This window comes from Octopus bimaculoides, chromosome 1, assembly GCF_046866305.1.
Source record: "Octopus bimaculoides isolate indiv1 chromosome 1, ASM4686630v1, whole genome shotgun sequence".
NCBI classification, from domain to species: Eukaryota; Metazoa; Mollusca; class Cephalopoda; order Octopoda; family Octopodidae; genus Octopus; species Octopus bimaculoides.
Genome location: NC_142928.1, coordinates 130,547,487 through 130,561,773, shown reverse-complemented (window position 1 = coordinate 130,561,773; position 14,287 = coordinate 130,547,487). Strand labels below are relative to the sequence as shown.

Genomic DNA, 14,287 nt, shown 5'->3' with positions numbered 1-14,287 from the left:
AGGAGATAAATGTATTATAATCTTTCTTTTATTTCTTACTTGCTTCAGTCATTAGACTGCAGCCATGCTGGGCCACTGTTCTGAGGAATTTTAGTCAAACTAATCAACTCCAGTACTTACTTTCTTTTTAAGTCTGGTACTTATTCTTTCGATTTCTTTTGCTGAACTACTGAGACACACACACACACTATATGTATACAATAGGCTTCTTTCAGTTTCCACCTACCAAATCCACTTATAAGGCTTTGGTTAGCCTGAGGCTATAGCAGAAGACACTTGCCCAAGGTGTCACACAGTGGGGAAGCAATTTCTTACCACACAGCCATGAATATGAAAATGAAAAATAAAATGAATATGATCATAACGTCTACAAGACATTTTGTCCATAACAATTATAAACTATGTATAATTCAGCATCAGTTCAGAGTTTAGCAATGCCAATAATTACTATGGATGATGATGGTGATGAGTAGTTATTTGAATAACAACTGTAATGATAATGTAAATCCAATGTTAATGAGCTTATGCATGAGTTATTTTGCAACAAAACATGTCTCCTTTTAGTTTTTCAGTTATGGATGGACTAGAAATAATTCCCTGCTTATTTGTGGGTAACATATTAAGACAAAAAAAAATTAGATTTTAGATAAAAGTCCTTCTACAATAGGCATAAGGCCTGAAATTTGTGGGGAGGAGGTAAGTCAATTTCATTGACCTCAGGGTTTGAAAGATACTTGTTTTATTGATTGTGAAAGAATGAATGATAAAGTCAACCTCAGCAGAATTTGAACTCAGCACATGAAACTGGAAGAGATGCTGCTAACAATTCTGCCATTCATATCTAGGTTGCATTATAGGAGTATACATCGAATTTGTACATGATTTGTACTTTACTTCATCAAGCATGAAAAGATGAAAGGCAGAATTTCAACTCAGAATGTAGAGGCCCATAATTTAATAGCAAGCAGTATTTTGTTCAATGTTCTAATGATTTTGTGAAGCAAACTTTAGATATGAATAATTTCTATTTATTAAATAAAATTGTAACATGAAATCTATAAATCTTTTTCAAAAAGTTTCTTATTCAGTTATTTATTTAGTTATTAAGGTTTCAAACTCAGCCTCAAAGCCAATTATTATAGGAAGTATATATAGACAAATCAACTGAACCTGAAGGAATGTTGTTTAACCACCTTAACTGAAAACAACATATGATCAAGAGTATTCCAGCAATGACCATCTCATCTATTTTTTTCATTGTATTTAATTTATCCTTTTTTTTAAATCTAATATCCACTCTACTGAGTGGTTGGTGTTAGGAAGGGCATCCAGCTGTTAAAATCCTGCCAAAACAGTCACAGAGGTCTGGTGCAGGCTTCTGCCTGATTGGCTCTTGTGAAACCATTCCACCCATGCTAGCATTGAAGGGGGACATTAAATGATAATGATGATATATTTGAGTATTATTTCTAACAGGTCAAGCAGCCATGATCCCTTTTCTGGTCCATAAGTTCAGGATCTGAAGCTAAATATGTTGAAGCATTTAATTTTGGACTAGAGCTTTATTATATTTGCCAATTCAACATCCTTGATGAGTTAACATTACAGTTGGTTAAGTCAATAAAAGGTCAGACTAATAGCTATATCCTGTCAGGGAAGAGAGTCCACTTAAATGTAAATTGATAGGATGAGTTGATAAAACTAAGCATTGTAAGTGACATAAGCACAATGAAATGGACAAACATTTCATTATTTCATTCAGAGCTAAGTTTGGGCCCAGACAAGCTAAGTAGTCCTAGATATTTTACAAGAATTCAAGTCTTTAGTGGTCTTCAAGGATTCAATGGATAGCTGAAATCATTATTTTAAAATGGGTCCTGGAAACTAATGTATTATGGAATACCACTGTTAATAATATTGCGTTGAGTCAAAAGTTTAATATCAGGCTGAGTAAAAAGTAAGCAACGTTTTGGAATATGAAATTCATCACAATATATTTCAACCATGCAGAAATTTTATTCATCAAAGTAAGTATCATTACAGTCAACACATTTTTGCCAACAAGTTATAAGTTTGTTTATTCTGGTAACAAAAATCTGGAGTTCTGGAGCTGATGTACTCTTTGAATTCACTTTCAGCATCAGTTTGATTTTTGAAATCCTTCTCTTGCAGGAAACCATCAAGGTGCTTGAAAAAGTGGTAGTCGGTAGGTGAAAGGTCTGGGGAATAAACAGAGTGGGGAAGAACTTCGTAGCCAAGTTCCCTCAACTTCTGGAGTGTATTAGTGAAATGTGTGGTTGAGCATTGTCATGAAGAATGATCGGTCCTCTTCTATTGACCAGTCTGGGATGGAGGAGTAGCAGTTTTTTTCCATTCATTTTGGCAATTTCATGGCAATATGTTTTTGCAGTAATAGTTCTTCCATATTTTAAGAAGTCATAGTGGATGAGTCCAGCAGTACATCACCAAACAGTCATCATAACCTTCTTTTTAAAGAGATCAGGTTTAGGGAAGGTTTTTGGTGCTTCATTTTGGTTCAACCACTGCAAAGAATGTTTTTTTATTATTGTACAGAATTCACTTTTCATCACATTACAATACAGTCGAGAAATGGATTGGTCTGGTTATGGAGAAGAAGCAACAAACAAATTTCATATCTGTGCATTTTCTGATTTTCTTTCAAATTGTGTGGTACCCATTTGTTGAGCTTTTTTGATTTTCTGATCACATGCAAATGGTTGCAGGCAGTTTTCTGGCTAATTTGAAGTTCTTTTGCCAGTTCTCAAGTGGGTCTACGTGGATCTTTCTCAAATACGGTCTTTAATTGACTGTCATCGATGATAGATGGGCATCCACTACACTCATGACCTTCAAGGCTCAGGTCTCCACTGTGAAATAGTTTAAACCAAAACCATTTTTGAGCTGACCACTCACTGGTCATTTCTTCACCAAATGTTTTGTTGATGTCGCGAGCAGTTTCAGCTGCTTTATGTCCTTTTTTGAAATTGAATAGCAAAATTGCTCAAATATTGTGCTTTGACAGTTCCATTTCAGATGACTGTAACAACGGTGAAAAAATATCAATGTTAATCTATTGATGCATTTAGGCAAGTCTATGTCTGTATTATCAGACAATTTTAAAAAAATGTTTAAAAACTACAAAACTGCAAAAATCCAGTACAATTTCTTCATGGTTCAAAATGTTGCTTACTTTTTACTCAACCTGATAATATTTTAATAACTTATTTGCTTTATTCATCAAGTTACAACAAAAGCAGCCAAACGTTCAAAGTAGAGGCCATTGTGTTACACCATCTGAAGCCACCTTTCTGCCAGTTCTTTGATCCCATACTTGATACCAGTTCTTTTCCTTTGGGTCAAAGAAATCCTTCACTGAAGCTTCTACCTTCACTTGGTTGACGAAGTGTCATGAGTGCAGGAAGTGAGCCATGGATTGGAACAAATAATAATAATCTGTAAGGGATATTTTTTTTTGCAATCCTAACGTGCACAAGCAGTGGTTAAGCAAGAGCCAAGTTCCAGAACCTGTTGTCAAACATGGGTGTTTTGAAGGCAAGGTGATGCTCCGTGTCTGTTGGAATTATTAGGAGATAATTCAGTGATGCCAACCATCAATCTCAATCTGTACTCTGAACCATCAATGCTAATCTGTACTCCAAACCTCTGGAGCAAATGTATGTCATTGTGTGGCATTGGTAAACAGAAAGCAAGATCTTCTGCAGAAAGACAATGCAAGACCTCATACCACTTGAATGACCTGGAATAAACTCCAAGAAATTGGGGGAATGTCACACTCAGCTTGTGCTGATGATACTTCATCAACTAAGAGGGGTTTGACATGATCATATGAGCCAGAGGGCTGCACCAAGCTGCAATATCTGCTTTAGTATGCCATCCCTAATACTAACCGCTTCACAGAAATGTACTGGGTCCTTTTTTTCATGGCACCAAAACTGGTGAGGTCACCAAGAACCTGCAAGACAAGATCCCTCAAATGAACTGTGTACATGGTTAACACCACCTCAAATCAGTGCTGACTTTGTGATCCCAGAAAAGGTTTACAGTTTTTGTAATACAGTTTTGTCAATAGTATGTATTTTAGGTCACAACGAGAGCAGTGATTGCATCTGTGCTTTTGAAAGAGACTAGGCTGTCATGTCCCCTTTGAAAGATGAAGATGTTCTTAATGTCTTTGATTGTAAAATCAGTGAATGTCTGGCATGAGATGTTTGGGTTCCATGTGGAAGGTTAAGGACAAGTGAAGAATGTTATCTGTATAGGAGTTTATCTTGTTTAGGTGAAAGCAAGCAAGTCATTAATGTGCAGACAGCAGAGTGTGTGTGGAGGACATTACTGAACCTTGAGATACATCAAAGATGATAGATTGAGGACCACAGTGAGATTCTATCAGCACATGCTGCAATACTGTGGTCTGATAAGTATCTTGGGGTTTAAAAAAGAAAAGCAAAAATTATATACAGATGAAGAGTACAAGAAAGTAACTTAATTAGGAGGTTTTCATGCAAAACGGTTGACAATCATTGCTGATGTCAAGTGCAATGACAAAGCTATTGCTGAAGTTCTCAGGAGCAAAGAACTACTGGTGAAATGATAATATTAAAAAAGACAGCAATAATGTCTTTTAATTAAGAGATCACATACATATATTGCAAAACATATGTTTACATGTAAAGCTAACAAATACATCAAGACAGAAAAAAAAAAGACAACAAAAAGAGTAAGAAAAAAAAGAAAAGAGAAAATGGAACAAGGGAGAAATATTAAAATTACTTTTGGATGCTGCCAGAGCCTCTGCTACGGCCAACTTCTGCTGTTCTTTCAATGTTTCTCTTAAATTATGATACTGTTTATTTTCACGTTGGAGGTGATCTATACTTTTTAGTAAGTCTTTTACTTCTTCTTGCCAGTTATCTTCTATTAACTCCAGTTCCTGCATAAAACATAATATATATTATAATATACACACATACACATATAGGCACATATATACACATATAACACATGCATATATATAAATATATGCATGCACATACTCACTCTCTCTCTCTCTCTCTCTCTCACACACACAATAAAAAAAATAGACTATGAGGTATCCAAAGGAGTTGTTACAACAGCTTTTCCAAACAAGGGTGGTGGAAGTGAGTGCAATTTTTGTTCATTAGCAGCATTAGAGACCCTACAGCAGAAACATAGTCTAATAAACAAGCCTAATGAATCATTAAGTTCCTCACACAAATAAGTAAGTCTTTGGTAAAATTCCAATAACCTTAGAATTGATGTGGGGGGTAGCAGGCAGGGGAATTATATTCATCTACCATCTCTGCATGTTCACAGTTATTTTGTCTACTTTTCCCCTAAAGTAATGGTTATTAAGGAATAATTGATGTTGGACCTTGATTAATTACTACTCACTTTAATTTTTATTGGAAATTCTTTTACTGGATCTTTTAAATTGTAATATTTTTATTGTAACATAGTACCTTTTCATACTAGTTCAAATATTATTGTTATTGGACTATGATTTCCTTTCTTAAATCACTTGCCCTTTAACTCCATTATTGGCTTAATTCTTTGGTTTTCAATTTGATTTTAGGCCCATTAATCCTTTTATCCCAAATTGTTACCATTTCACTCACAAGGCTTTGGTCAGCCCAAGGCTGCAATAAAAGTCAATTGTCCAAGGTGCCACACAATAAGACTAAACCTGAATGTGGCTGGGAAGCAAACTTTTTACCCCTCTCTCTCTCTCACACACACACACACACACACACACACACACACACACACACACTCCAATCTAGAACAATTTAAGGACAATGATTAATAATGAAGAGAAAAATTAGTTAAAATTTTTATTAGCAATTCCACATTTTATGAATAATCAGTTAAATCTATAAAGCTTCTTAAGAACCAAAGAATATAATTGATTTTTTTCTAAATGGCTGTCTTACTTTAAAATTAGGGAAAATTTGTAAAATACAGCAAAATCATCAAAGCTGTAAAGAAAGACATTCCAATCAATAGCAAAAAGCAGGCAGTAGATTTCATTTGCTGTAAACTTACTGTTGGCTATGCCATACATCTAAGCTCACCACACAAGCTTGGATGAAGAACTGCTACTTATTAAATAGCAAATGTGTCATGATTCATGTCATTTTCCTATAGAAACATTTTTGTAATAAACTTCAAGCCAGACTATTTGACTTACTTCATTTTTCTTAGATAAATAAAACCAAAATTCATCACCATTTTATTATTCTATTCATGTCAGTTTGATAGAAGGGAAGGCTATTCCACATTCAAAAACAAAATTAATCAAATGTGACAGACATTTCCAAATGAATACGATACTAATTTATTCAAAAGACGATTCTGGTTAGATGTGACATAGCAAATTTTTTTTCAATTCATTGCATTTCTTTTTTGAGGTCTGCTAAATGAAAGACTAAAATCTAAAACAGGTAAACTAGATGCCATTAAGCTTTCAAAGTGAAAATATAAGGAGCAGAACACATTTTTTTGTTTTTGAAATCCTATCCAGCTTCTAAATAAATGTGGTTTATTAACTGATACATTTTTAAAGTTTTATTTTCAATAAAAAATTACAGTTCTACTCACTCTCATAAACTTTAATGCTTAGACTAAGCGATATAGCAATATGGTTTTCTTCATTTATCAGTTGCACTTGACAAACTAAAAAGAGCACATTAAGAGCTCCACTGGCAATTGAATTGTTACTTTCAGTCTCTGGACTCACATAATTTACTTACACTACTTTGTTGACATACCAATCAAAGTTAATTGCATCAGTGATTAAGACTATATTTAGAAATCCAGTCAAAGTATTTTCCTGGCCATTGTTTATTTAACTTAGAATAGTTTTATTCTCCCAACTTACCTGAAATAAACAGTATTTAATTCTAACTAAAACAATTCAGTACTTACTCAAGATAATTTTCTGTTTTCATATGTACTTTATCCTAAGCTTGATAGATGTTCATTTCATGTTGAACAGTAAGATATAATATGAAATTACTAATACAATATCATATTAGTTTTGTTTGCTGAAAAACAGTGGATTTAGATGTAATGTCATCAGCAAGCTCAGGATTTCCTGCATGCAGTTACTCATGCCCTTTCTCAACAGCTACAAGGTGTATGCATTTTTTAGCTAGTTCAAATCAAGAGGGATGATGTTTGGGGAAGATCTCAGTCTCAAGGTAAAAACAATCTTCCTGGATCCAAATGGCAAGTTAGTGGTTCTGAATGTGAACACCAGTGATGAATTGGTGGTTATTTATGCCCCAAATGATGACTTCCAGGCATCTAGGGTCTTTTTAGGAATGTTCCATTTATTAGTGCTTGATGGAGAATGGAATAGCATTTTAGATTCATGCTGAGATTGTGTTGAGATATCCAATGGAAAAGTGAATGTAAAAACTTCACAAACCTACTCAAGAAGTTCTAAATATCTGTCAGGTAACAATTGGATTTCTTGAAAGATGCCAAAGTGGACATAGGCAAACTGTACAGGGTGATCCAAATCATATCTAGATAGAGTATTGTAAGTTTTGGTTGGTAGATTACACAGACCACAAGATTGTGATCAGCACAGTTAACCTAGATAGGATGCAGTGACATGGAACTAGCTACTGGAAGCTGAATGTATTGTTTTTGGCATGGAAAACCTGTAGCAACTGGATTAGCAAGAGATTGTTGACAGAAGTGATTACCAACAGCCAATGATCATTCTCATGTGTGTGTGTGTGTGTGTACATATGCATAGTCCTGGTCAAATTTAATATTTTCCTAAATATATTTTGATATAGAAATGAATGCTAATGGCATGTTACAATATATATCAGTGTTCTTAGTACCATATATCTATATGAGAGGACCTATCAAGGTGAATACTGCAATATTTGGTGTTTTATATATCCATATTTAGTAGGATATAGAGATTGCCATTCACTATATAAATTGCTTCCATTACTAATATTCATTTTTTAATAAGCCTGCTGGTTATTTGCAACATCAGCGACTGAAAGGTCACTGTTATTCTACATATCATTTGCTGTAAGATTTCACTGGTATGTGGGACTGGACACCTGCCACTGAGGAAGTGCAGTACACTGAAATCATGTGATCTGACTGTTTTGGGGCCCATACCAGATGGTTCTCATCTGCTACAATACTGCACTCTTAACACCATATGTCTATATGAGAAGATCTCTCAAGGCACATACCACAGCAACTGGTGTTCTCATAATATATCCACATTTTGTAGGATATAAAGACTGCCATTTGGTATTAATACTGCTTCTGTTGTTAATATATATTTTGTATAAAACCCAAGGTGGCAAACTGGCAGAATTGTTAACACACCAGGTAAAATGCTTAGTGGCATTTTATCCACCTTTATGTTCTGAATTCAAATGCCGCTGAGGTTCAAATGCCTTTCATCCTTTTGTGTTCAATATAATAAGTAGCAGTTGAGTAATGGGGTTGATGTAACTGATTTATCCTTTCCCCCAAATTGCTGGCTTTGTGCCATAATTTGAAACCAATATATATTTTGTATAAAATCTAATTATCTAATAATTTGCAAGCAACAACAAAGTTAATTTATCTTATGTATTATACATGAATGATGAAATATGTCAACGTATGGAACAGTCATCTGAAAAAAAAAAGGCTTAAATTGTAAATTGTTGCTGTACATTGATAATGGACACATGCTCAAGATAATAGCAAATCAGCTAAATGTATCTGCAAATATGGTCCCAGGAAGCATTGTTTTGGTTGTACTTTTATATGATTAGCCTTGTGTTGCATCTCTATTTATTGCAGTGTCATAAAAACACAGCTACAAGCAATATAAATTGAAGTATTTAGTTAATAATGCATTAATTACAGAAAGACTGTAATCTAGTTGAAATACATTCAGTGACAAAAAAAAAAAAAAAAGCCAAAACAGAAGAACCGACAGAATCATCTAGACTTTTGCTGAGATTACAAAAAGTTGGACAAAGAAAGACTGGCTTGAAGTCACTTGTTAGCAAAAAAAAACATTTACTAACCCCTTAGCATTTAAACTGGCCTTATCCACCCCCAAAATATTCCACCTGTTTTAGGTGCAAACTGGGCAAATTTGACTTCTCACACCTATCTTACAATGTCATTCTAAAAATAAACAACCATATCACTGATGGAAGAACACGTTTTGTTTTAGTGCAGGTGTCAATGAATAGTTGAATGACCAAGTCCAAGCTTCTCTGCTAATTCCTCACCAGTTACGATAGGATTTTGTTCCACCAGAGTTTGCAGGACGTCCTCATTGAGCTCTGCAGATCTTTCAGGACAAGGCTCGTCTTCTAGGCTGTAGTTTCCAGCTTGGACTTTCTGGAACCACCGTTGACACTGGCTTATGCTTATTTTCCGATCCCCATATACTGCATTAATATTCTTCGCACTTTCTGTTGCATTGTTGCCTTTATTGAATTCATAAAGCAAAATATGCCAAATATGCTTCTTTGTCACTTCCATAATAGCTTTGAAAAAATAACTGTTAAAACTGAACTGCACTCTTCAAAACTTGCACTAAGAATAAGGACAAGGTAAAATTACTACCTGCTTTTATAGCAAGTTGATGCAGGTAGTTTATCTTGTCCCACTCTGAATTTTAGTTCATGCAATTGAAAAAACTGTATTATTTATGGGATGACCCAATATTTTGGTGGAAGTATTTTTCCCAATTTTCAAATGTGTTATAGGTGCAGGTGTGACTGTATTTTTGTTTACACAATTGACTGTACAACAGGTATACTTTTACAATCAACACCATTAAAACCCAAAGGTGGGAAATGGTCGTTTATCTTTTACTTGTTTCAGCCATGAGACTGGGGCCATGCTGGGGCACTGTCGTGAAGGATTTTTAGTTGAATGTATTAACCTCAGTACTTATGATCTTTTTTTAAAGCCTGGTACTTATTCTATGGTCTCTTGCTGAACCACCAAGTTATGGGATCATAAACATACCAACATTGGTTGTTAAGTAGTGATGGGGGACAAACAAAGCCACACACACACACACACGATGGGGCTTCTTTCAGTTTCTGTCTACCAAATCCACTCACAAGACTTTGGTCAGCCTGAGGCTACAGTAAAAGACACTTGCCCAAAATGCCACACAGTGGGACTGAACACAGAATCATGTGGTTGGGAAGAAAGCTTCTTACCACATAGCCACACCAGTGCCTTGCTCAATATGCAGAAAATGAGTGGGCAAAGATTCCATATGCTGTATTCAAAGTAAGCTATGGATACACGAGATATAGTGGAATCACAGACTTGCCTGGAGGACTCACTAGAAGTAGTTGATAGCTTTTGTTACCTAGGAGATGTAATTATCGAAAGAGGTGTTTGCTCTGAAAGTATAATGCCAGAGAAAGAACAGGTTGGAGAAAGTTCAGGAAGCTACTACTGCTGTTAACAACAAGTATTTTTTCCCCCTTACAGTAAAGGGCAGATTGTATGATGTTTATGCTAGAACTGCAATGCTGTGTAATAGTGAGACATGGGCCTTGAATACTGAGGACTTGAGAAGACTGGAAAGAAATGAAAAACAAACAAATGAAAAACAAACAAATGAGCTGAGACAAAAACTGTGTATAAGAGGTATCGAAACAGGTTTCAGATATAGTGCGCAAGAAAGAAGATTGCATTAGTATAGACGTGTGATGCATATAGATGAGGACAGCTGCATAAAGATGTGTCAATCATTTACTGTGGGTGGAGCTTGTGGAAGACGGACACTGAGGAAGGCATGGGATGAAACGGCGAAGGCTGACCTTAAGAGCCTGAGTCTCATGGAGGAGATGACAAAGGACATGGATAACTGGCAATGCATGATTCTTAAGAAGTCCTGCCCACTTGGATGAAACTGAGTTCTGGAAGCGCTGTGTATGTGTAATGCACAAATGGGCCCTTCACCTAGTCTCCTCCTCAAGTAACTTCCCAAGCAGCCATTATCCCTGTCACTGCAGCTCTCACTTGATACCACTTATTTCTCTTAAAATTGGGAACCATTTCACTTGTTATCCATTCTTCATTCATTAATACTGTCTTCTTCACTCACACTCCTCCTATTGGACCATCAAATTATCTTTCCTCCTTTGCTATCAATATGTCTCTCACTCTCCTCTTGCACTATACCTCTTTCTCTCTCCCCTATTTCTGCAACCTGTCCAATCATATATCATTGCTCTCACTCATCCTCCCTCTGTCTACTGTATTACCATTACTATCCTACTCTGTTCCCCAACTTTCTTTTGCATCTCCTTACTTCCTAAAATTCATGCATCACTGGTCATCCCCCACCCATTATCCACCATTCACTACATCTACCTCCAACCCTGCCCAATTTCTACAGGTGTTGCCCACCTCCTCTCCCCTCACCAATTCCCATCTTCGCTTGCTCTCCCATATATGCTTGCAACCCCCCCAGCTGCCCACACTTCTAGTTCTTCTGTTTCCACTTTTTTTCACTCACCTCACTCTTTGAGGGACCACCTGGATACCTCATCATTGTTATTTTATCTCTTTCCAGCTCCAATAGTTCATTATCACCCTCTCTTCAAAGCCTGAATAGCCTTGTATATAGGAAAAAAACCCTGTTCTGCTCCCCATTGTAGCATAAACTACCACCCTTTCTCAGGGTTCATGGAATTATAAGCTGTATGGTGACCTCACTAGTGCTGGTGGAAGGTAAAAAGCACCCAGTACATATTGTTAAGTGATTGGCATTAGGAAGGGCATCCAGTTATAGAAACTATGTCAAAGCAGACACTGGAGCACAATGCAGTCCTTGGAGTCATAAGATCATGCCAAAATGTCCAACCCACCATGCTAGTATAGAACATGAATGTTAAATGGTGACAATGATGATGAACTTTTGCAATGCATTTTAAACACCAATTACAATATATACTTCTGTTTTTATATCTCTTAACACTATAGAAGATTATAAATGAGCAATATTTTTTCCAGGATTTCAAAGTCCATAAATAAAGGTGTGTATTATACACAAGTGTATATTATATGCAAATAAATGTAGTTCTTCAAAAAATTAAATAACAGTAAAGAAACTTATCCTAAAGAGTATAAGAGAATAATCAAACATAAAAATAAATTACCCAATGGAAAGAAAACTCCCTCATACTGTAAAGCAACCTTAAAAAAATAAAAGAGACCTAAGGAAAATAACTCAAATGGACCAATGGTGTGAATATAGATGAGTTAGGGAATGATGTACTGAATGGCATGTGCAAAATATTCTCAATTAATTTAATTGGCATTTCCCTCTTAATTGGAGAAAGCAAACACAAACTAAACAATAATTGTTTGTGACTTATTTTCAACCTGTCTCTGGGCAATGTGACAATTCCATTTGATTAAGTTGGGTTGTAGTTAAATAAGATCAACTAGTTTGTTGGTATTAATGAGTAGTTGTTAAGAGAGATACGTACAGAATTATATTGCTTTTTTAACTGGAAGAATATACTTGTTATAACTTTAAAAGTCGAGTATTATAATAGGAATAATAATAATTTCTTACATCAGTACAAAGTACAAATTTGTAGGGGAGAAGTATCATCATCAGCATCATAACCTTCACTTTTCTATATTTGCTTGGGTTGGACAGAATTTATTGAAATAGATTCTAAGGCCAGAAAGCCCTTTTTGTCACCAATTCTCAACTATTTCCAAATAAGGTGACATTTCCCAATGACCAAACATGTTTCTAAAGCCGATTGGAAATGAAGGACACCACAATGACACTCGTTTACAACTATCCTGTGATGTCAAGGCAAGGAGGCAGTACTCCACCCCCTGTATGTACACACACACACACACATGCATATGATGGGCATTTTTCAGTTTCTGTCAACCAAATCTACTCAGATACCTTTGGTCAGTCCAGCGCTATAGAAGACACTTGATTAAGATGCCACGCAGTAGGACTGAATTGGGACTAAACAACAAGAGCAAAAACTTGTTTGTATTATATAAAGAGAAATTGTAATTTTATCAGCTTGAATACATAGGCAGCAATATAACACATTTATGAAATATGGTAAGCATTGCAAGGGTCAAATGGAAAATGAGAAAAGGGAGAAGCAGAAGGATTGTTATAGCCATTAATATGCAACATAGCTAAAATGGTCCTCTTAAATATAAAATGGCTGTGATTCTCTGTAGCTTGTTAATTATGGCTTTTGTATCCAGCAGTCGGTGTCATTAATACTTTAGTGAACCTGTTTCAATTTACATTTCTGATATACAGGGAGAATGACTATTTGACAAGATAGCCATATCTGTTTCAAATAGAGAAATATTTTAAGTAGAAAGCAGTTTAATGACAAAACAGGTTTTCTTTTACAAGAGACACATCTTTAATGATTTCTACTGTTCTACTTTTTTCCTTGACATACAAAACACTGAACAAAATGAGACCTGTTTTGATAATAGATATTCTGTATACGTGTGTTTGTGTAATAAACACATACATACAATGTTCTAGTTGTTTGAACAATAAAACTCCCCATTTGTTGCTTATAATGTAAGAAGGTGAGCATTCCACAAATACTTGTGTTCTTAATGTAATATACTCAGTTAGAATCAGTGTGACATGGCAGAGACCTCCACACAGTTTCTGTCTACCTAATTTCATTTACAAGACAAGGCTTAGGTGGAATCTCTTATGTATGTATTATGTATGAATGTGTAGGTGAATGCATGCACACACACACACACACACATACCATCATCATCATTATCATCACCATCACCCTCATCGTTTAATGTCTGTTTTCCATGCTGGCATGGGTTGGATGGTTTGACAGGAGCTGGTCAGTCAGAGAGCTGTCCAGGCTCCAACTGTCTTTTGGCATGGTTTCTATGGGTGGATCCCTTCCTAATGCCAACCCCTTTACAGTGTGCTGGGTGCTTTTTACATGCCACTAGCATATTTGTGTGTATGTGTGTGTGTGTTTCTTTTTCTTTATATATATCTATATATATATATGTGTGTGAGTTATGTAAGAGACCATATATATATATATATTATAGACATATATATATATATAGACATATATATATATATATATATAGTCATATATATATATATATATATATATAGACATATATATATATATATATATGTCTATATATATATATATATATA

The 14,287-nt window shown here is 35.3% G+C and overlaps 1 protein-coding gene across 4 annotated transcripts in view; it reads right to left on the bottom strand.

Moving 5' to 3' along the window:
* The window catches only part of LOC106878142 (RILP-like protein 1), a 118,288-nt gene that overhangs the window by 65,285 nt on the left and 38,716 nt on the right, over nucleotides 1–14,287 (bottom strand). For all 4 annotated transcript variants that reach the window (XM_014927276.3, XM_014927266.3, XM_089358217.1 and 1 more), the window contains exon 2: nucleotides 4,813–4,972. In XM_014927276.3, coding sequence (XP_014782762.1) covers nucleotides 4,813–4,972 — 160 coding nt within the window. The remainder of the gene's footprint in view (nucleotides 1–4,812; nucleotides 4,973–14,287) is intronic.